Raw genomic sequence first — 21,934 nt, 5'->3', positions numbered from 1 at the left:
ATAATATTATAATGTGCATTGACCTGCACTATTTTCTATACATTTTTAGTTCAGCACCGGTTTCCGGCATAAAAAGGTCTAGTCATTGAGTTTGCATTTGCCAATATAGAATTAAGCAAACAAAAGTTAATTATTTATTGTAAACAAATATGTTTCTTCATTTTACATCGAAAAATCAATTCACACAATAAGAAGAATGACATATTTATGGATGCACTTTAGATATGTTTTCAGAACAGCAGTTTTATTCAGTGGATATATTTAAAAAATAATAAGAAACATATATCAATTTGTTTGTTCATTGATTCATAACAGACAGATTTTGATCCATGGTCATCAGATTTTAGTATATTACATGTTACTTGTTAGTATATCATTGTATTATGACAACTGTCTTAATTGAGCAAATCAAATATCTCAATGGTACAGTCAGGCTGTTTGTTATACCTTTCAACATTAAAATACAACGCATAATACACAACTTCTAAGGTCTAGAAAACACTTGCTTTGTTTACAAGTCATTTCCCAGTCTTTCAATTTCGTCAAGGGAGAAGTCCATATCTTCCTTGGAAACCAGCGTAGAGAGGACAATCATGCGGAAAAAGTTTACCTTGTCTCCCAAAGGTTGGTAGCCCACCATCATCGTGCCTTGCTTTATCATTCGCTCCTTGATGACTGGAGCTACCTATTATCAAGAACAAAAACACACACTGTTTGATTCAGAAGCTCTGCTGAAGTGAATGCTTTAAGATGGTGGCCTTGGTGTTTTATTAACAAAGCATGCAACACAATCAGTCTTTCTGTTCCCAATCCAGTGAGACTTACGTTTGCCAGTCTGTCCTGGTAATCTGCATTTCCTTCCTTTCCCCTCATGCTGGGCGGTATAAACCAGAAGCATACATTCAGAAACTCTGGCTGCCCATGGAGAAAAACAAACAGGTACTCTAGGTGAAAACATTTAATCTTGAGTATGATATGATATCGGTATGCTTGAGATATTTACTCACCTCCCACAAAAGATGAAACCCTTCCCTTTTCTTCATTTGCTCCACCAGATGCCTGCAAGAGGGATGTTAACACATAACAATACAATAAAATAAAAAGGGGCTTTATTGGCATGACCACATTTTAAACATAGTATTGCCAAAGCATTCCGCACGAGGCGATATAACAGAATAACATTTTCTGTTCATCTTCATTACAGCTCAACAAACAGATAGACGGCAGTGCTTTTATTTTGTCTCAATAGGATAAGGTCAATTCGAATTTCAACTATACTAGGTTTGTGTTTTACTTCAGCTGGATGCCTACCTTACAAGGTTAAACGCTTTGTCTACACGCTCAGCCAAGCCAATGGAGCCAACAGCTTTCCACATCAACCATAGCTTCAGACAGTCAACCTTGCGGCTACACTGTACTGTCTTGTCCCCGACATCCAGATTGACATCATAGAATTTGTCTTGCTGGAAGAGGTAGGTGGCGTTGGCACTGTGGCACTTTTTCAACAAGTTCTGAGGACAAGCACAAGTAAAATACTGTCACTGATTAATACAACGTTAAACTTTATTATGTGTATCAGATAATGCTGTAGCCTCAAACCGTTGTATCCTGCAGCAGCAAGGCAGAACACTGTAGGCCAGCCATCAGCATCTTGTGTGGATTCCAGGCTACTGAATTTGCTCTTCACACACACACACAAACACATGAACACACACATCAGGTTATTTATTTGTACCCGTAGGTAGATTCTGTTTGCAGAGAAAAAGACAAGGGTTCCATCCTAACACTAAAAACAAACACAAATAACAGACATATCTCTAATAAAGGACTAGTAAAAGTACAAGTATACCCTGCTCAACCAAATCTCAAAAATATTTAAGAAACATTTTAAGAAGGAAAACACTAGTACAAACATGGACATTCAAAATTCACAATTAAATAAATAAAAATAGGCATCTGTGTGACGCTCCTATGATGTGTTAATTTGTGTAATAGCTGCTGGGATAAAACTGTTTTTATACCGCTTCGTTCTACTCCTTGGGACAAGTAACCTCCGGCCCGACATATTGACCATATCTGCCTAACTGTGTATCTAGTTGAATCCTTTATAACAGTGAAAGTGTATTTTTATCAGGCATATTAATACCTGGCAACCCCTTTCATCAGATGTCTGTGCTGCTCGGAAAACAGCACACTCCCCCCCCAGGCAGCCTGAAACACAACAAAACAGAAAAAATGTACTTCAACTTTAGCAAAGACAACAGAAGCTTGTCCACTGTCTTAAATGTGTCTCCTTGAGGACCACTCACGTCTACATGCATCCAGACGTTGTGTTTCTCGCAGACATCAGCTATGCGGTCCAGTGGGTCAAACGCACCCCGCACTGTTGTCCCTGATGTGCAGCTCACAAGTAAAGGTACTGCACCCTGATGGAAACAAACTGAAAATGAACACAGCATTCTTGCACTTGTGAATTCAGGTTTGCAGTATATACAAATTGTTTAAACCTATAACTTTAAAATAATCACTGTTAAAACGAATTTAAGGGACAAAACGGCATGTTAAATATAATCTATTTGAGTGCTTAGTGAATTTACCTGTGATTTTGTCAGCTTTATCTTTTCATCCAGGTCCTCTGGAATAATGCGGCCTCTAAAGTGCACAAAATATAATGGAACATTTATTTTTCTGACTATATAGAACCCTGATTATCATAGTGTATAGGACTGAAACCAACAACTATCAATTATTATAGATTTTTAAGTAATCGTCCAGGCTATAAGACGTCCAATCATACCAAAGTATTTTCACATCGTAATGTCTCGAAATTGCTTATTTAATCCGACAAGTCTAAAAGATGTCAATATACAGATATACAAAATAAAGGAACACTTTATGTCCCCACATTTAATAAGATGAAAGTCATTTTTTGCCTTAAACTCAAGCATTAATTGATTATTAGAATTAGATTTATTATCAATGGTTTCAGCTCTTTTTATAAAAAATACATTACCCTTCATCCACTTTCACCACGATGATATTGTCTGTCCCAATGCCCAGAAAGGCAGCCCCTTTCTTCACAGAGTAATGGCTCTGGAAAAACAAACATATTTATGTGGAGACAACACAGTAGCGACAGTGTGATCCTCTGATACAGTTTCAATCTCCACAGCGACATAAACTCCTCAAGCATGCAGTGTTTAACAGCTTTTCCTGACCTCGGCAGATGTAAAGATGGTAAGCCGTGGGACAGCCCACAGACCCTGGCTTTTGACCTCTGGGAAAAGTCGGTAGCGTGCGAGGTTCATGGCAAACATGTTAGAGGTAGACCCCCCAGGACAGAAAATACCATCACCTTCTGTCCAACCAACCAGCTGCCGCAGTGATCTTAAAACCTCAGTCTCCATCAGCACAAACACTGGGGCCACCTCATAGGTAAAGCTGCAATTAACACACAAAAAAAGTTGTATTTCATGATGTATTCTTACATAATTTATGAACTTAATTCCAAAATTCATTTTATTTAGATTCTTACAGGTTAGTGTTGAGAGCCTCACTGAGGAATCGTCCAGCCAGGGCATGATAGTCCACTCCTGCAAACAGCTGATTAAAGAAACGTGGGTGACCTGGAAGAAACAAGCTAAGTCTCATCATTACAGAAAATAAGGTTTACTAAACATGTAAATGTCTCTGCTGTCTCTGGCAGGCTCACTTGTCTTGATGCTGTACTTGGCAACATCTTTTACTCTCTGTAGGAGCCTCTGTTGTGGCTCCCCCTCCGCCCTGAGCTCCAAATCCAGCAGCAGAGCCAGATCTTCAGGCCCTTTCCACTCACAGACCTGCAGGAAGAACACATGGACTTTTAGTTTTTGCTCAGAGAACTCACTGTAATCTGACACCATTGTCAATTTAGGCCACCTTCTGCTTGACGTCTGTGCCCTTGCAGAGAACCTCCTCTATAATGATTTTGAAGGCTTCATTCAAGAAGAGTTGGCCCTCTGAGTGGTCAATGAGAGGCTCATTTATGTCACAGAGATTAGCTGGATCCTGCCCATCTGCTGTTATGAGAGAAGTTGAACATTTTAAAAATAATTCAACCATTACAAACATGAATAAACATGCATAGCACAATGTACTTACATGAGAGTGGAAACATGTTTGCCATTTCCACACTTTCCAAGTTGGTGAATCTCTACCCCTTTGCTTGGCTCTACTGACAAGGCAGACAGCAGTAACTGTCTAAAAAGCAAAGGCAGAGTGAGGAACAAAAGAAGGGTGAGGTAGTTGACCTTTGTCCCAATTAAGTTACCTAATGTTGTCAAAGAAAAGGGGGAAGGAGGAGAATACAACTTAGAGTCAGCAAATGCGATACAAGTTTATTAAGTGTAGCTGTGAAACATAGGCACTATTATTCTTTCCTACTTTGCATGATGACATGAGTTGCCATCCCAACAGATACACTAAGAAATAAGGAACATTTGTTTTAAAAAAAACAATATATAAAGATCAACAAGGAACACATCAGCATAACTGTTGTGACACCTAATAATCTGCTCACTTGGACAAAATACAATTTCTCCAAAAAACTCAAGATGAATAAAAAGACGAGTTAAGCAAAACAGGACATAAAGCAATAGAAACAAGATTTCATTAACTTGTTTACATTACCTAGAGTATTTATTTACATTAAACTAAAATGAGCACAATTCTGTTGTTTGTCTTCTCCTTGGACTGGAAGGAGAATAAAACCACACATAGATACAATAAACAGAAAAAGAAAGAAAAAACTCTTACTTAGATATTTCATGAACAAAAACGAAGTTTCTAGATCATTACTTTTACAGAAAGGTAATATTAGTTGATCATTAAATATAGCCACATATGAGTACCCTTTACCCTTGGACCCAGTCCAACAGAAATACAATAGATGTTGTGTGTAGGCTACATATAATAGCTCTATATTAATCGAAACATATATGAAGAACAAAATAAGTCACTGGTACTTATTGGCAATGTGGGGTGATTTAACAAAGTACAAAGTCTTCAAGTGTGGTTTTTCTGATATGGAAAATATGATGGATGTCTATATGATGGAACACTTAAGTTCCCAGTAAAAACAGTGTCTCGGTCACAGCATGTACCAGTCAGTGAAGGCCTCATTTAATCTCCAACAGGAAGTCAATGCTTTCAGGTGGCAGCGCCCAGTCTCCCTGACTGAGCAGCGAGTGCAGGTTCACAGCAGTGGCTTTTTCCCTCTGACAGGTGCTCCAGTAGCGCAGCATGGCAAACACTCGCTCCACATGAATTGAGTTGTCCTCTTCAATCTGTTCTATCTTCACAGTAGAGATTTCCAGAGCCAGTCTGCCAATCTCCCTCCAAGATCTGCCAATGGTACGAGCCACGGTCATCAGCTGTTTCTCCTGAACCAAGCAAGAGCCTGTGCAATGAGAGACACATCAGGCATTGGTCAAGGTCTCTACAATGTGTTAAGGTGAATATCTTTGTATTGCTTCCCCTTATTGACCTCATGTAAAAAAAGATGCAACTAGTGCCCTTTAAGAGTGATCTACCAGGGAAGAACACACTTCCCTACATGCTACAAACCCCCACTACTTACATCTTGTGCTCCTTATTATTCTATCTCCCCTGCCCCTCAGTCAGCCTGACACCCACCTTTTTTGCAGATCTGTTTGGATGGAATGATCTCTTGTAGGTCAGGAGTTTCTCTCTTTCTTTTGATTATTCCTTGTCAATAGAGAAACGTTTTATATTTAACATGGAAATCTAACAGAATATCAATACTGAATACTGAACAGACTTTGTCCTACCTGAAGACACTGTGTTTATGTCCAAATCCTTAATAAAGCAAAGCATTGGGAAGGTTTCCTGCAAGGCGTGTTCATTCAGCAGTTTCAGTAGACCCCGCGCTGCTTCAGGCCCTCTTTGGATGATGAGATCCAACAGGTCAGTCACCTTCTCACGAGGAAAACGGCATGCTTTCACCTGCTGGTAGCCGTGAACAGACAGCAGGCAGCGAGAGTCTGCATGCTGCAGGACAAAATCAGCATCGGCGCTTAGAATTTCTATTAGCTTGACCTTCAGGCTTCTGAGTAGCTGGATTTCTGCTGCTGGTTCCTCAGCCATGTCTGAATGTTACTTCAATGAGAAAAAAAAAAGAAAAAAAAGTGTTGGTCCATCATTGAAATGCAAGCAAAGATCGAATCTGAAATATTTGCTAAACAAGTATTGAATTCATTGTTGCAGTTGTAGCCACTGGTAGCCAGTAATGAGAGCAGAGAGCGGTTTGAGTGTTGAAAAACTGTCGGGCTGCTGCATTCTGGGTGAGCTGAGCTGCAGAGGATGGACAGCACTTGCAGATAGACAAAGCAGCAAGGAGTTCGAGAAGTCAAGACAAGGCGTGAGATGACACAAGCCGGGACCAGAACCTGCGTTAAGACACTTCTGGGTCAGTATCCTCCTGATGTTGTAAAGAGTGTTTCAGCACGAGAAAGTTTAAGCAGCGATGTTGGCAGAGAAGGACAGTTTGTTGTCCAATGTCCCACCCATAGACTGTATATATAAATGGACGTAGGGTCCGTGACGTCACCCATAGGATTCTGCAGAGTTGCCGTGAAGCCCTTAGTAGGCGGAGTCGGCCACTAACGGCTCGACGGTGTCGTCAGAGTCTAACTCCCGCCTTCTCCAAATAAGGGCAAAGAGGCGGAGCTGAGGCGGAGCCGAGGCGGAGCCGAGGCGGAGCCGAGGCGGGACAGGGCGGGACCTGATTGATTGATTGAAAAGTTTATTAACAGCTTGTATATTGGGTACAGTACAGTACAGCTCAAAACATACAATTGTTAAGGGGATGCAGACCAGAGAAAGACTTTCGTCTTGTTTACATCAGGGTCCCCCATTTCCAATTCATCATGTCATTTAAGACATATAAGACATATTTGACATACAGATGGCTTATTTACAATTTACATACAGGTGGTTTTTTTACATACAGATTGCTTGTTTACAATTTTCATTTTAGATTTCGTTCTAATACATCCTAACCGGACATTTAAGACATACCAAGTCTACAGATATACAGTTAGTAACAGAGTCTAAAATGCGAGTATATACATAGATGGCGGGGGGGGAAGCTGTCCATTGAACGACAGGTTGAGATTTGTACCATTACCGGGGCCAGTTATGCAATGCTCTCCCCCGAAGGTGCTCTTTAAGAGAGGTTTTGAAGGTAAGTATAGTTTTACTTTCCTTTACAGTTGTGGGAAGAGCGTTCCACCTTGATGTGGCATAATTGCGAAACGTGTATTCCCCCTTTTTTGTGCCAAATCTGGGTTTCACATGATTTGTGGAGCTCCCTCTGGTGTTATGATCATGGTATTCCTTGACCTTTGGGAAGAATTTTGACATGTACATGGGTACCATAGAGGTGTAGTGGATCTTGTAGACCAGGTCCATTGCAAGTAGCTGTACTCTGTCGTCTACTCTAAGCCATCCTAGGTTGTCAAAGTGGGCAGAGGTGAGGTGGGTTCTAGATGAAAGGTCAAGCAGTAGTCTGACCAGTTTATTTTGCGATGTTTGAAGTTTTATTTTTAGCGCCTTGGAGGTGCTATGGTACCATGACGTGCAAGCATAGTCATAGTACCCTGGAATGAGTGCTCCTGCCAGAGTTTTCAGGGTGTTTTTGTTTACCAGAGAGGAGATCCGGTATAGGAATCTAGTTCTTTGATTGACTTTTTTTATTACATTGGATGCCATTTTGTCACAGGAGAGGTTTTCCTCAAGAATAGATCCTAGGTATGTAATTTCCTTCTTACTTGTGACAATAATGTCGCCCACTGCAACTGAGAAGTCGTCGGATTTGCTGAGATTATGTTTCGAACCGAAGAGAATGGACTCTGTTTTACCCAGGTGTAATGATAATTTATTATCGGCGAGCCAGGTGCTGATTCTGCCGAGCTCGGAGCTGAGGGTTTTTTCAACCTGCAACCTGTTCCTGTCAGAGACCAGCAGGGCTGAGTCGTCCGCGAACAGGAACAAGTTGCAGTCACATGCTGATGACATGTCATTTACATAAATTAGGAACAGTAACGGACCTAATATGCTTCCTTGTGGAACACCACAGCTCACTGGGAGGGGGGGGGGACAGAGTACCGTTTACCTCCACCATCTGTTCTCTCCCCTCCAGGTAGGATTGCTGCCAACGAGCGTGACGTTCGAGTCCTAGCTCAGGCTAAGAAGCTAAGCTAACATGCTCTCAGTATCAATCGAATGTAAAACATGATTGATGAAAGTAGTAAATCGGTCAGATTTGACCCGAAGACAACAGGAGGGTTAATGCCATATTCACTTAGTAACGCATGAACAACTTTTACAAATATTTCTATATAGTCTGTGTTGGTAAATGTCATCTAGGTTGCACATTTCCTGCTGAAATACATGCATACCAAGTCACTGCGTGGCACTTTGGTTTTGATAAAACAGTGTAGTTCCACTATATAAACGTTACATTCATAATCAAACGAGACAATCTGCAAGATAATTAGCTATTTGGTATTATTCTTAATGCTTGTCATTCACACGTTAATAAAATAAAATAAGTACCGATACACAGCAGAATAATTGTGGCGGTGTTCAGCTTAATAAGCCTTGCTCAACATTATTTATTTAGCTAATACTACAGCGGGCTGCAGGAGAACCAAGTCCGCGTTACGATGCATTCCTTGATCTCCAGTTATAACGCCGGACTCCGCCGCTGGCCGAAGCTAACGGAGCCCCAGGTGCTAGCTACGGCCGCCGGGACGCGCTAGCGAGCTAGCACCCTGCAGCCCCGTTAGCTTCGGCGGCGTGGACTCCGGCGGCCCACCCCTTTTAACATTTGCTCCCGTTTAGCATTATGGGCGTCATAGCCATATAGTATAAAAGTCTTACCCAAGGCTGAATCATAAACTAAACTGTATATATGTATAAAGGGTTACGTCCTTAGCTGGCTAATAAGCTACATAACAGGCTAAGCTAACAAGCACACAAACACCTGCTAACGGGGTTAACATGTATAATATTATCATTTTACTCACCGAAAAAAGCTGAAAGTAGACTTCTTGGAAGATCTGTTAGTACATTCAAGCGCACAGCACGACATTTTAATTATCTGGTATTTGTAACAATATTCCCTAACAGGCACGATCACCACGAACACAGCTAAAGGATCAAGTACAGTAACTACAACTAACTAACGTTGTAGCCTCTATGGTTGTAGCCTAGCAGATTGGACAAGTTGCTGTTAGCTGACAGTGAGGCACGTATCTGTCAATCAAAGTGACCACGCCCTAATGTATGCACAAACTTTAAGACCTAATATAAATATAAAGGGTCGCGTTAGAAAACAATTCACTCACAGATCCATAATCATGAAGGTGGAATCTAACTATATCGATAATAAAATGTATGGAGCCAGGGGTAGAAACAGGTTTTTTTCTGCTGTAAAATCGGGCATTTTAACATGGGGGTCTATGGAAATTGCTCCTTTCTGCAGCCATCGCCTATCGGCCAATATATGAACTGCAGTGTGTGGCACTTGGCTTCCCGGCTCTACCCCACAGTTTGCCGCTTGGTCCCACCCAGAAAACTTGGAGAACTCAGTGTTGTGAGTTGCTGACAGGCAGTTCTACAGGCTGACTGTGACAGGGTTTTAGGTGTAGGGGAGTGTGTGGGAAGGGGAGAGCGGACAGAGTGATGAGGATATGTGCGATGGATGTATTATCTACGGACCCAGACGCCGACCTATACGGTCCCGGAGCTATAATCAATACATTAATAGGGTTTTTTTCGGCTCCTCCCACTTTTTTAACGCTGATTTGGTTGACTTGTGTAATACGTGGAGAACAGAAGAGTTTTCGTTTTGGGGGTGGGGAGTCCGTCCGTCAGTCCGACTGACGGACAACTTCTCACTTCAAAAAAGAAGAAGAAATATAGACCGCAAACATAATTAAACAAGCGAGTACCTGTTTTTCCTGGCCAAGGACAGGTTCCTTGAACACAACACGAGCGTAACGTGTCTTCACGTGGTATATGTCTCGTCTGAAAGGAGTGCTGACAGAGAGCACCGGTGTCAGTACCAGATATGTTCGGCCTACCAAATATGTTCGGGTGTATTTCCGTCGCATCCGTCATCCGTCATATCCGTCATATACTCACCTCCCTCTGCTCCCAGCGCTATGCTACCACACACCGGCCGTCTGCGGAACTGCAGCCGGAGGAACTCGGTACAGCTTGTTATGTGTGAACGATCTAGATCCCTCCGCTTCCCCATAATTACCGCGACCATTTTAACTTTCATGACAGAAATGGAGAGCTTTTATGCTGAGATAAAGCAGTACGTGCTCAATGGTGGTTACCACAATCTCACCATCGCCGCTGAAAAGCATGATAAAAGGAAGGCGTTAATTCGGAGGGCATCCAAACAATACCTGATCAAAGGTAAGTAACAGAATAAGACCATGGTTAAGTCACGAACATACGTTTTTATTATGAGGTATAAACCCCCTGTACATGTGACATCATCACATCCCTTTACTTATAGGGATCAATAAAGTATATATCTATCTATCTATTTATCTAATGGTGTTTTTTGGTGCAAAAGTGATCATACCTCTAATGGTTTATCATATTGCAATTCCAACATTTTTCAGTAAATCGCAAGGACTCCACAGCTTGTTTCTCCTTTTTCTTTTTATACACACTTTACATTACTGTAGTTGTTACGTCTAAACCACATTTGCCACTGGATTTCTTGAACAGCTTTTAGTCATAATGTCATCTCTACACATGTCTAAATGATTGTTTTGTTGTTCCTGTTGTGCCAGCTGGAGATTTGTACTACACATACAAGGACAATGAGAGGATGGTTGTGTGCACCAAGGACCAAATTATCAATGTCCTGAAGGAGTGCCATGATAACCTGGGTTCCGGAGGTCATGCAGGGAGAAGGCGCACCACCGAGAAGGTTTTGGCAACGTACCACTGGTCCACTATGCGGGAGGACGTGAAGAAATGGGTGGGAGTTTTTGACTGACTGACTGATTATTGATCTACAGAAATGTGTTGTATGTGTACATTGAAACAGAGTGAGACATGTGTGGATCTCATTGGCCCACTTCCCTCCACTGCTAAGGGCAAAAGGTACTATCATGATGGGCTGAAGCATGTGTAACCTCCTTTAAAGGTTCTAAACGTGAAGAATCTGGTTTAAAAAGAAAGGAAATCATTTACAGTGATTCTGTATGTATTTACAACATTCTGCATTTTATATTGCAGATACATTCTAACAGCGACTGATCTGTTCACGAAGTGGGTGGTAGCAAAAACGCTCTACCACAAAACAGCTGTTGAGGTCTCAAAAAAGATTGTAAATATTCTTCTCGATTTCGGTCTTGTCGAGAAGATCATTACCGACCAAGGACGGGAATTTGTCAATGAGGTACAATAATCTATCTAATACAGTGTATGTGTTATGTGTAACAATGTAATACGATTTTTCAGGTAATTTGGTAATTGGTGTACACTAAACCATCTGCAGGTCAACCGTGGTGTTTTTGATGCACTGGGTGTAAAACACTGCATCACTTCAGCGTACCATCCCCAGTGCAATGGCCAAGATGAGCGTACAAACCAAAACATAAAAAAAGCACTTGCAAAGTACTGTGGAGAGGACCAGAATGACTGGGATTTACATCTGAGGGGCATTGTGGCGAGCATTAACACCTCAAAGCAGGTACAATGTTGTAACAAATGCAGATGGAAACAATACTCAACAGAGATACTAAAAGGAATTTTTATGCTTTCAGAGGTCAACCAAGTGCACGCCCTATTTTGCCCAGTTTGGGAGGCACCCTCGCGTCCCGGGTGTTATAAATGCTACAGTCAATGACAGGGATGATACCTCTGTTTTGGTGCCTGCTGATGAGGCAGAACAGCAGCTTGAGGCAAAGGCTGCAACCATTGCAGATTTGCACTCGAAGGTGAGAATAAAATGGCAATATTTAAAACATAATAACTCCTAAAAAATGCAAGCGTATGTTAAGGACTGTAAATGATAACTGTTACATATCTTTCTCAGATTTACCAGAACATCCAAATAGCACAACAGAGACAGAAAATCTCTTTTGAAAAACGCAAGGGAAAGAATGTGAAATCTTTCCTGATTAACGTTGGAGATGAGGTCCTAAGAGCGAATAAGAGGAAGGAGGGCCGAAAAGGTGGAAAACTGGAGTGCAACTGGTTTGGCCCTTATGTGGTTTCCTCAATCACCAACAAGGGTGTGGCAACCCTGTTGAGCTCAACAGGAGCTCAGCTGAGACAGAGTGTGAATGTGTCTCAGCTGAAGCCCTTTATCAGGCCTATGTTGAGAGGTATTTTGATTATCAATACAAGGACACATTTTAGGTATACTTCATGTGTGGTACTTCAATAATACTGTTTATTTTGTGTCTATCTAATAACAGCTGAACCGAAGTTGGATTCGGAGGGGTCAGTTGCTGACCACCAGTATGCCCTCTCTGGTGCGAAATACGCAAAGGATCTACATCCGATTCAAGACAAGCTGGTAGATATATGTTTACTTCATGCACAGTGATGGAGGTGCATTGTTTTGATTTTAATTTTTCTATGTTTTCTATTGGCTTGAAGTATGTTTTGCAATCTGTTATTTGCAGCTCAGCTATGTGCTAGACCACAATAGGCCTGGAGCAGAGGTCATTGTGAAGGAGGGTGATGTGTGCCTGACCAGAGAGGACTTTTGGAGCCTGGGTCTTCCTCAGTGCATGGAGTCAAATGTAGGTATACTTGAGCTTTCCTCCCAACTTCATCTTGTCTCAAATAAATGGCACAGGTAACTTACTGTTGTTACTGTTTCAGATTGGAAACACGTGCCTGAAGATGGTACAAGAAGCCACCCAAAGACATGTACGGTTTTCAACAGACATCATTGGCCTGCTTTTTTCTTTTGAATAACACATATTTTCTAAATAGCTGTTTAGTGGTGAAACTCCAATCTCGTGAAGTGTGGTTGTCTCTTGTTGTTGAACATACTTCTATGAAGATTTCATTTTTTTTGAAAAACTATCAATATAGGGCAAAGATATATACATCGTGGATATGTATGTGGTTCCTACCTGGAAGTCCAAAACAGCTGACGTGTTGGCCAGTTTTCCAGTAAGTTCCTGTTGCTTGAGACCTATGTTTCTTGAAATTGATATACAGCAACTTAAAATCCCTTGTTTAAAATACTAGGCTGACCAATTGGCCACCAAGGACATGGTTTTCATCCCTGCCTGGAGTCGGCAGCAAGGAAAGGCAGATCACTATTTGCTTTGCGTGAGTCTGTTCCAAATGATCTCACCAGCATGTACAAAATGAACATAAGTTGTGCTGTGTGGTTTTCTTCTGGTGTTTGATTATGTCTAATTTCAGCTATTTTGTCAATGGTTGACAGGTGATCAAGCCAGCAAAGAGAGAGTTATATTTGCTCGACCCTCTTAAGCCAGATGGCTTTGGGGACAATTCCTACAAGGACATATTTAGGTTTTTGTAACATGATTACCCCCTCACCGTTCTGTGGCTTGTATGGGAGTTCTAAATAGTTTATAGTATTCTAATACTGCAGTAACCATCTTGTAGACCAGGGGTCTGAATCTGATCAAATTCATTTATAATATATCTCCATTTCCACAAAGTCTGGAGTGTCCTTAGTGGAACCAAAAGAAAAAGAGTCTGCAACAGGATGCTATGAATTATAATATTCATTTTGTTATAAGCCTTGTTCAAAGGTTGTTTTCAAGTTCAGCTTTGTTCAGCGGCTGGTAAACGTATTTTTGTTTGTTTTATTTTAGCCCCGTTCAGTGGCTTTCATAACTTTCCTCTTTTAAGGCATGCAATAGTTCAATGTAAGGAAATCCAAAAACATGAATTATATTGTGTATAGCGTTCCTTCACCAAATCAATTCCCATGTCTTATCATTTCTTTTGACAGTGACCTAGCGCACCGCATTGCTCCAGGTCAGTGGACAGTAAAGTTCGGCAGAGACGTCAAGGTACATTTCTCCACCATCTCATACACCTGCTTTCACATGTCTTTATTTTCCATTTGACCATGAACATCACTGTTATATTCCAAATTCTTACAGGGTTAGCCTCACCAAACCACGGGCAATGACTGTGGTGTCTTCATACTGATGGTAAATTCCTCCCTTGACACTTTTTTTTTAAGGGGTTTTGTTAGTTTTTGAAACTCATAACTTAACAGATCTTTATCCTTTCACAGTATGCACTCAACTTCAGCACAGATGCTCCACTTTGGTTTACCGAGGTCAGTATTTATCCTCTGAGTTAGTATTTCAGGGGGAAGAGGGGGCTAACATTGAGTAGACAAATGATGAGGTTCCATTCATTTTCAACTTTATTATTGTTACATTTTCTTTTAGCGGGACATAGCACAGATCCGGAAATGGTGGTGCATTATGCTCATGGAACGGTACCAGATTGAAGGGTAAATCATACATTTTAAATGTTACTTTATAGACAACAGTTTCTTTGACACTGATTTACATTTTCATCCTGATATTATGTGATTTTTATAGCCACGGACAGATCCAGATTATTTAACACATGCATACATATTGATAATTGTATACACATGTAATTAAACAATCACATGACCCACACCTTATATTTTCCTTCAAAGGTCCAGTTTCAAAAGTCCGACATGTGCTTCATATTGGAGGTAATATCTTTTCAGTGAAGCAGTAACTGTTTTTTGTTTAAAAAACGACCTGTGATCACGGCAGAATTTCCAACTATTATGTCTCACTGCTTTTTTTAACTTTATTGATAGCTGTTTTTTACCTCAAGGAGAAGAATAACAAAACATAAGAAAAATGTGTGTGATATATTCAACATTAATATTAAAAATGTGTCTTTTTGCTACCTGAAGCCCAAAGAATCTTGGTATTTCGATTGTGCTGGCAACAGTCTAGTCAATGTGTTGTTAAATATGTTTGATCTAGTCTGACCAATACTTCACAGCTGCCAAACTGTCTTCTCTCGGACCTTCTGATGGAAGTGGTTCTCCAGGAAGGTGACAAAGCGTACTCATCACTCACTCTAGTGTGTACCACCTTCAGAGACACAATGTCCACTGTGTCTTTCAGAAGAGGGGCCCACTTTCGCTGGCTTGAGAGTAAGTGATTCAGTGAAGGTGCAGCAGTATACGACAGCTGTGGTGTCTATGCATATTTTTAATGGCTCTATTGAAATGCTTGTTTTACACAGGTGTTGCTACATGGAGTTTGTTCTCTGCTTCATACAAGCAGGATTTCAACGTCATGTACACCATTGACACCTGCCGTGGATGCTTGGAGCCTTACAAAAACTGCAAACCAGGTAGACTTCTTATTCTGGATAATAATGTTTATGTGTCATTACATATTTAGTGTGTTGTGGTCCTAGTGTGATTCAATTACAATATTTTCTTTTTCTATTCATAGGATATGTTGGGAAAGGTAAAAGAGGAGAATTGCAGGGCATCTACTCTGATGACCAACATCCAGGCTATTGCAGTCCCTTCTGCAACCAGATATCATAGGTAAAGATTAACTCACACAAACAAATGTCAGAATAGACTAAATTGTCACTGCAATTAATGAAGATCATCATTTGATATCTTACCTTCAAGTTTGGTTTTCCCGGACGCTGCCCGTCGTGGACTTCGGGTCGTGGACTTCGGGTCGTGGCTGAACCTGTCTCTGCAGTCCTGCCTTGGGTCATGCTGCTTCCCTGATGGCTTCCTCATATATTCTGAACAATCTGTGCTGTTTTCCTATCCACATGTAAAAGGAACTAGAAGGATTTCTTGATACTAAGGGCTGTAGAGAAAAGTTTGGAGCTTTTTCCATTAACGTTGAAGTTCAAATTCTCAATAAACACTTGAATGCTGTGCTGTCTTTCTATTTACTTGAATGTGTGAATTCATTCAGTTGGGTAGGTAAGCTTGGGATGGATATATGAAATATATACATACAAAAAATTAGAGACTCTTTCCAATGAAAGTAGCTAGCCGCAATAGCTCCAAGATTGCTATATCTAGTTTGTAGGTCGCCAAGTTGGCATCATTGACAGTTCGTCTCTTAAAGCCTCTAAAGCTCTGCAACAAAAAAGGATCATTATGAATGTAAATACTATACATGGTAATGCAGCAGGGCATAGTGCGATGAGGCAGGCAGGCAGAACCAGATTTATTTCTAAATATTTGTCGATCAATATTAGGCTACACTAATATAAGGCTACTAGTATTATGATATTACTGCAATAATATTCCAGTGGTGGCTGCTTAAGGTTGTTTCTGGCTCGTTTGATCCAAACATTGTCCAAAGCTCAAAATGTATTGTAATAGATGTAAGAATTCTCAAAATGTACAATATGTTTTGATCCAACACAATATTCTGATTCAATCCATATATGTTAGGGGTTTTTTTTTTCACCAAAATAAATAGACTGCCTTCTCTCCAGCTCACCGCACACAAAGGGGGGGGGGGGGGGGGGGGGGGGCATCTGTATTAACGGGTCAGTCTATAAGCACTCTAATAGCACCATAAATTACATTTAAATAACCACAAAAAGACAATTATTGTTTCCGATATTGATTTAACGAGATGCTGTTATAACATGGAAACGGCTTAATTTAAAAAAATAAGCTTCAAAAATGTTTTATGAAGCACACTGGGTACAGCCCTGTAATACATGTGTTCCGTGTGTATATAGTCTTACGCAAGAAACACATAGCATGAACAGACTGCAACAAAACCAGTCTTACAAAACAGACTTCTGCTAAACTGGTGCAGAAGCAAAGCATCTACCTTAGATGAAGTTCACACAGAACTGTGGAAAAGGGAGAACATCTGTACTTGCTTTCAACGACATGATCAGGCTTATATATTATAAAAGTGTTGGCTAAAGTAACGCAGAATATATATATTTTTTAATTGTAAATAATTAAGTACACACACATAACAAGCTGTACCGAGTTCCTCCGGCTGCAGTTCCGCAGACGGCCGGTGTGTGGCAGCATAGCGCTGGGAGCAGAGGGAGGTGAGTATATGACGGATATGACGGATGACGGATGCGACGGAAATACACCCGAACATATTTGGTAGGCCGAACATATCTGGTACTGACACCGGAACGCCGCTCCAGCTCTTCAAATATTGCAATACCCATAAGGAGCCGTACACATGCCGCAGTGTTTGCGTGGCTGTGTCTTTAGTTGTAAGCACAGTGGCGATCTGTTGTTATTAGCATCTGGTTAGCTAGCTATGCTAACGAATTTAAAGAGCTTTTCTACAACCAGGTGGAAGAGAGCTCTCTCCTGAGAGGCTCAAATAACCTCAGCTCAGTGAGGTTAAGGCACACCTTGATATGATCATTATAGTTATTAATGAGACTAAATGAATAACAGGTATAAAATACTATATGACAGTAACAAAAAAGTTGTTAAAAATAACAAGAATAGAGTTTAAAAGGGGAGTGATTTGTAAAAATATCCAAAAAGAAAAATATGCTTACAGTTCTGTTTCATATGGGTGTTGAGAGATGTATCCAGATCTCTTAATGTTGCTCTCAAAGTGCACCAGATTGATGCTTTTAACTTCAATATTTAAAAAAAAATCTTCCCGGGGGAACATGCCCCCGGACCCCCCTGGAGAAGGTTAGGTCCCCCCTACTTAAATCATGTTCACATGGATAGGATACTAAATACATTTGCACACATCTTGTGTCCATATCTTTCTGTTTTGGTGGTCACGCCACACCGTGCACGTGCATGCATACGTGAGTCATGGTGAGATATCTGGATTAAGAGGTTGCTTTTTCTTTGCACAGAATGAAAGAAAGGTGAAATGAATGGGCTGTGATTTTAGTTTTTTTAAGCAGAGGTTGAGTTCAATAATTTGTACGACCCTCGGAGGATGTTGTAAAAATTGAAAGGAAAAAGGTTCCCCACCCCTGCTGTAAATAATAATAAAAACCCTTGATTTTTAACTTAACATCTCTGTCTCCTATTGATCTGAGTATATTATAAAGAATAGCAGTTAATTGAAGCATTATAGCACAGGCCTTTGTCAGATGGTATTACGCTGTTTTTTTCCTGCTTCGAATAGTTCTCTCTTTTTTCACCATACCTGTGTTTGCATCACTGTAACCAATGAGCACCTGCATTTGTATGAGAATAGCCCTGACACCATTTCAGCCCAGATTTACAAACTCCTGGCAGGACAAGCTCGAGCTCAATTCTCACACTGAATTTTAAAAAAGTGAGTGAGGGACTGCAATATAAGAGGGAAAGAAAGAGAAACTTTAAAACTGTTCAATTGTTATGATGTGTAAAGACTGATATTGTTCTATAATCGGTGTTAAGTCATGATGTGAAACGGTTAACAAAGAAAAAGGGAAACTCAAGCTGCTGCTGCACTTTATTTTATTTATCTAAAATTAAGCACTTTTAAGATGCACATATTTTCAAAAGATATTTTATTTATTTTCTCTATTTTATTTGTAAATGCAGCCCGATAGGAACATTACACATATCCACAGTATTTAAGTAGGCTAATGTTAATTGACAATACATATTGTTGTTTTTGAATTGTACTTTCTTTATTTGATTGGCAGTCAGTTGTTGATTACATGCAGACGTTGATAAAGCTACAGGTCACTTCAATATCACACTAATTCATGAAGCAAGTTAGACATTTTGATGTTCCGGACCTTTGCATGGGGAGATTTTCTCTAACTGGACCTCGTTGAATTTTAGTTGAAGACCCCTGATCTACGGGATAACACATGAACAGGAACAGAGAGTATGCATATATCTGAACAGGAAGAGGGAAGCAAAAGCACAAATAAGATACCTAACAGAGTCAAAGTAGAGTTGGCCTCCACTCAGACTCCTACAAGACTCCTTTGTCTTTATCTGTTTCCGTCTGCTGAGACTGCCGCCTAAAGAAAATGCTCGTGTATAGTCTTTAAGACTCTTTAGACGCTTTGTTACAAGTCAGCCTTCACACACATTCATAAAGAGGCAGCCTACAAGGGGCCACCTGCTCAGGGATACTGACATTCACACACATTCACTCACCATTGGCCATTCAATCAGAAGCAACATAAAAGAAAGAGCTTTGCAAAACAGAAAATATACTCAGTAAGCAGTCAAGCAGTAAGTTCCTACTTAAAGTGGACCTATCATGCTATATTTGAAAAATATATTGTGGGGCCATACCTATATAAAACATGTCTGTGAAGTTTTTTTTTCAAAATACCAAACAGATCACCCATTGTAGCCATACCTCACACTGCTCAAACCCCTCTTTTGCAGCCCGGTTAGAGAAAAGCGGATCTTGGGTCCTTAGCTTGAAAAAAAGAAAAGAAGAGGAGGCGGAGCTAATGCCTGATCAGAATTCTACCGGAGATAAAGTTAAATTCTGCTGTGATAAAACGCCATCCTGTTTAAACCACATCAAAGATTATTTCTGAAACAGTATGGAGCTTAAATGCTTTTTCTCTTGCGGGTTTATCACACGGTGTGTTCTTTTTTTATTTCCTGCTTTTTGAACACATGTGCTCTACAGTACAGGTTAGCTCTGAGTGTTAGCGAGGCTTGCTAATGTAAACAAAGACGAGATTACGTCCAAAACACGTCAGGCATTGTTTCTGATAGCAACTTTCTGTGGGTCCGCCGACGTCACAGAGGATGTAAAACGTCACAGCGGATGGAAATCTGTATCCACTCGTTGAACAACCGTTTTTAAAATATTTGGGTACGGAGGAAAAGAGAGAGGGTTTTATTTTCTGATGCTGCGTGAGTCCCCCGACGCACAAAAGACATCACAAAGTGCATTTTGCATGATAGGTCCCCTTTAAGTATGAATTGCAATATGTGAGATTAGCCTAAAACTGAAGGTGATGGCCAGCAATACAAACTTCCACAATTCAGTGTGAGTGGAATTATTGAAGCCCCAGGAAGCTCTAGGAGCCAAGACCCCTCCTTTTCGTAACTTAAACACAATTTGAACCAAATAACACATTTACACATAGCACACTAAAAGAAAGAAGCAAACACAACATCAAATATTCTCAGCATTGACTTTAAGCAGTCAGGCAGTAGGTTCCTCCAAGTCAAAATGCACACTTAACGGATACTATTGATAGGTAATGACCATGGTAATGACATTTTATCTCCATTACATCCACAGTAATGTTCTGCCAAATACTGTGTACAATTTGCTTGTTGCTGATTAGTTTAGCTACACTTTTAAAAGACAGCGGATGGGGTTTGAATCCTGAAACATTGCATTTGCCTTTTTTACAACACACATGTGTGAGAAATGAGCAAGAATACTTATTGTATAAGTTATTTTCTTTGTTGAAATAAAAAAGTCAATGAATAGATTGGATAACTGTTAATGGATAACAGGACTTCTTCACTTAGTCCTAATGGAATTGTTCTTGGTAACACTTTCAAGGCCATTGTAGCAAGTCCCTGACAATGATTTGTAAATGATTTACAAAAAGCCACTATCAAGGAAGATTAAATAAGATGCTTTCTTTGAATACGTCCTGAAGAATGTGAAGTTTTATAAGAAACACATATTGTCCTTCTAAGGTTAATTAGGTTTTATAATGCTGTAAATCAACAGTAACAACTACAATATGTTTATTTCTTATGATTTAAAAACAACATTATTAACCGGTATATTCTAAAACTACGTTATTAACAGTATTTATGTCAGCAGTACCATGCAATAGGCCTACATATGCATAAAGTACGACTTTATATAACAGATAGCATATAGTAGACTCTTACCATTTATTGTAACAGCTGGAGTAACAACACGATTAAAAAAAAAGAGTTATTTTCAAACAGACGGAAAACATTTCTTGTGTTTACAATGCTGAGACGCATTTCCTTCTCCGTACTTTCTTAGACTGCAGCATTTGTGTGCTTCCATCCAGTGGACGGATGACTTAACCGCAGGAAGGTGCCATGGTCGTGGTGATTTGGTGACATCTGGTGGAAAGGAAAATATCATCATAATAACACAATGTTTAAGCAAAGATAAGACGTTATTGATTGACATGTTGTAAGCAGAACAGACACCGACTCAGAGAAAAAAGGTTCAGAATCAAGCAAAAATAAAAAACGAGAGATATTTGGAGAGAAAAGTGAAAAGGGATTTTAACAGTTTGAGCAAAATATGTCTATTGCCAAAGGCTATATGAAGTGTGCAAACCACATAGTTTTGTAGGTGTATCTGTCATATCCAAATTCAGTTAAACTTCAGTAATACTACAATAATTAAATATATCAACTACTATCTATCTATCTATCTATCTATCTATCTATCTATCTATCTATCTATCTATCTATCTATCTATCTATCTATCTATCTATCTATCTATCTATCTATCTATCTATCTATCTATCTATTTAGATAACATCATTTATTTTACCAGAACTAAATGGATTCTCTTCTTCTCTGCGTTCTTCCTCAAAACCAGAAGCTTAATCATTTATGTTGACTTCGAGAGACTTGTTGTTGTTCATACTGTGGAAGGGAAATGCTGTTAACATGGAAATAAATATTTGATTGATCTGTTCGAGCAGAAAAGATTCACTTAATGAATTTGAAACAGAAGGTGTGTTTTCAGGAACATGCAGGGCCATGTGAATGATGTGGAATACACAGTGCATCTGAAGTATATCATTTCCTGCCAAGGCCTCTGACTGTTAGCGGAGGAAAATTATCAGCCGCCACTGCTCACACGTCTGCTTAGCCTGTGTACTCAGCCTCAGCTCTGGGAAATGACAAATCAATAT

At 40.1% G+C, this 21,934-nt stretch overlaps 2 protein-coding genes and 1 long non-coding RNA gene across 7 annotated transcripts; 1 reads left to right on the top strand and 2 right to left on the bottom strand.

Moving 5' to 3' along the window:
- Positions 1 to 222: 222 nt before the first annotated feature.
- csad (cysteine sulfinic acid decarboxylase) lies at positions 223 to 21,030 on the bottom strand. 5 transcript variants are annotated; one of them, XM_034208950.1, is made up of 15 exons: positions 20,921 to 21,030; positions 4,141 to 4,239; positions 3,919 to 4,058; positions 3,713 to 3,839; positions 3,536 to 3,626; positions 3,219 to 3,441; positions 3,014 to 3,093; positions 2,598 to 2,652; positions 2,310 to 2,426; positions 2,147 to 2,211; positions 1,600 to 1,681; positions 1,312 to 1,511; positions 1,008 to 1,059; positions 826 to 915; positions 223 to 685 (listed from the first exon to the last, which is right to left on the bottom strand). In XM_034208950.1, exons 2-15 carry the CDS (start codon positions 4,163 to 4,165, stop codon positions 512 to 514), a joined length of 1,521 nt encoding a protein of 506 aa, XP_034064841.1. In that variant the 5' UTR covers positions 4,166 to 4,239; positions 20,921 to 21,030; the 3' UTR covers positions 223 to 511. The 5 variants fall into 5 exon arrangements, with proteins under 5 accessions (XP_034064841.1, XP_034064843.1, XP_034064844.1 ...); XM_034208952.1 differs by lacking the exon at positions 20,921 to 21,030 and adding an exon at positions 5,142 to 5,279; XM_034208953.1 differs by lacking the exon at positions 20,921 to 21,030 and having other exon boundaries at positions 3,919 to 4,055; positions 4,141 to 4,299.
- On the bottom strand, positions 4,351 to 9,157 carry zgc:174906 (uncharacterized protein LOC571548 homolog). The gene is made up of 4 exons (XM_034208962.1): positions 9,090 to 9,157; positions 5,829 to 6,156; positions 5,674 to 5,745; positions 4,351 to 5,437 (listed from the first exon to the last, which is right to left on the bottom strand). Exons 2-4 carry the CDS (start codon positions 6,142 to 6,144, stop codon positions 5,157 to 5,159), a joined length of 669 nt encoding a protein of 222 aa, XP_034064853.1. The 5' UTR covers positions 6,145 to 6,156; positions 9,090 to 9,157; the 3' UTR covers positions 4,351 to 5,156.
- Positions 11,008 to 11,654, top strand: LOC117541779. Its single transcript, XR_004568346.1, has 3 exons — positions 11,008 to 11,068; positions 11,329 to 11,491; positions 11,591 to 11,654. It is a non-coding gene; the product is annotated as an uncharacterized LOC117541779 (long non-coding RNA).
- Positions 21,031 to 21,934: the final 904 nt, after the last annotated feature.

This window comes from Gymnodraco acuticeps, unplaced genomic scaffold, assembly GCF_902827175.1.
Source record: "Gymnodraco acuticeps unplaced genomic scaffold, fGymAcu1.1, whole genome shotgun sequence".
In the NCBI taxonomy this organism is placed as follows: Eukaryota; Metazoa; Chordata; class Actinopteri; order Perciformes; family Bathydraconidae; genus Gymnodraco; species Gymnodraco acuticeps.
This window is presented reverse-complemented; position numbering and strand designations above follow the sequence as displayed.

Excerpts from the sequence above, each read along its gene's own strand:
- csad (XM_034208950.1), bottom strand. The coding sequence starts at position 4,165 with ATGGCAAACATGTTTCCACTCTCAT. Across the intron at positions 3,094-3,218 it reads CCATCTTTACATCTGCCGAG|AGCCATTACTCTGTGAAGAA; the intron begins GTCAGGAAAAGC and ends TTGTTTTTCCAG. Across the intron at positions 1,512-1,599 it reads TGCTGCTGCAGGATACAACG|AACTTGTTGAAAAAGTGCCA; the intron begins GTTTGAGGCTAC and ends GCTTGTCCTCAG.
- zgc:174906 (XM_034208962.1), bottom strand. The coding sequence starts at position 6,144 with ATGGCTGAGGAACCAGCAGCAGAAATCCAGCTACTCAGAAGCCTGAAG. Across the intron at positions 5,746-5,828 it reads CATAAACACAGTGTCTTCAG|GAATAATCAAAAGAAAGAGA; the intron begins GTAGGACAAAGT and ends TCTATTGACAAG. Across the intron at positions 5,438-5,673 it reads CAAACAGATCTGCAAAAAAG|GCTCTTGCTTGGTTCAGGAG; the intron begins GTGGGTGTCAGG and ends CTCATTGCACAG.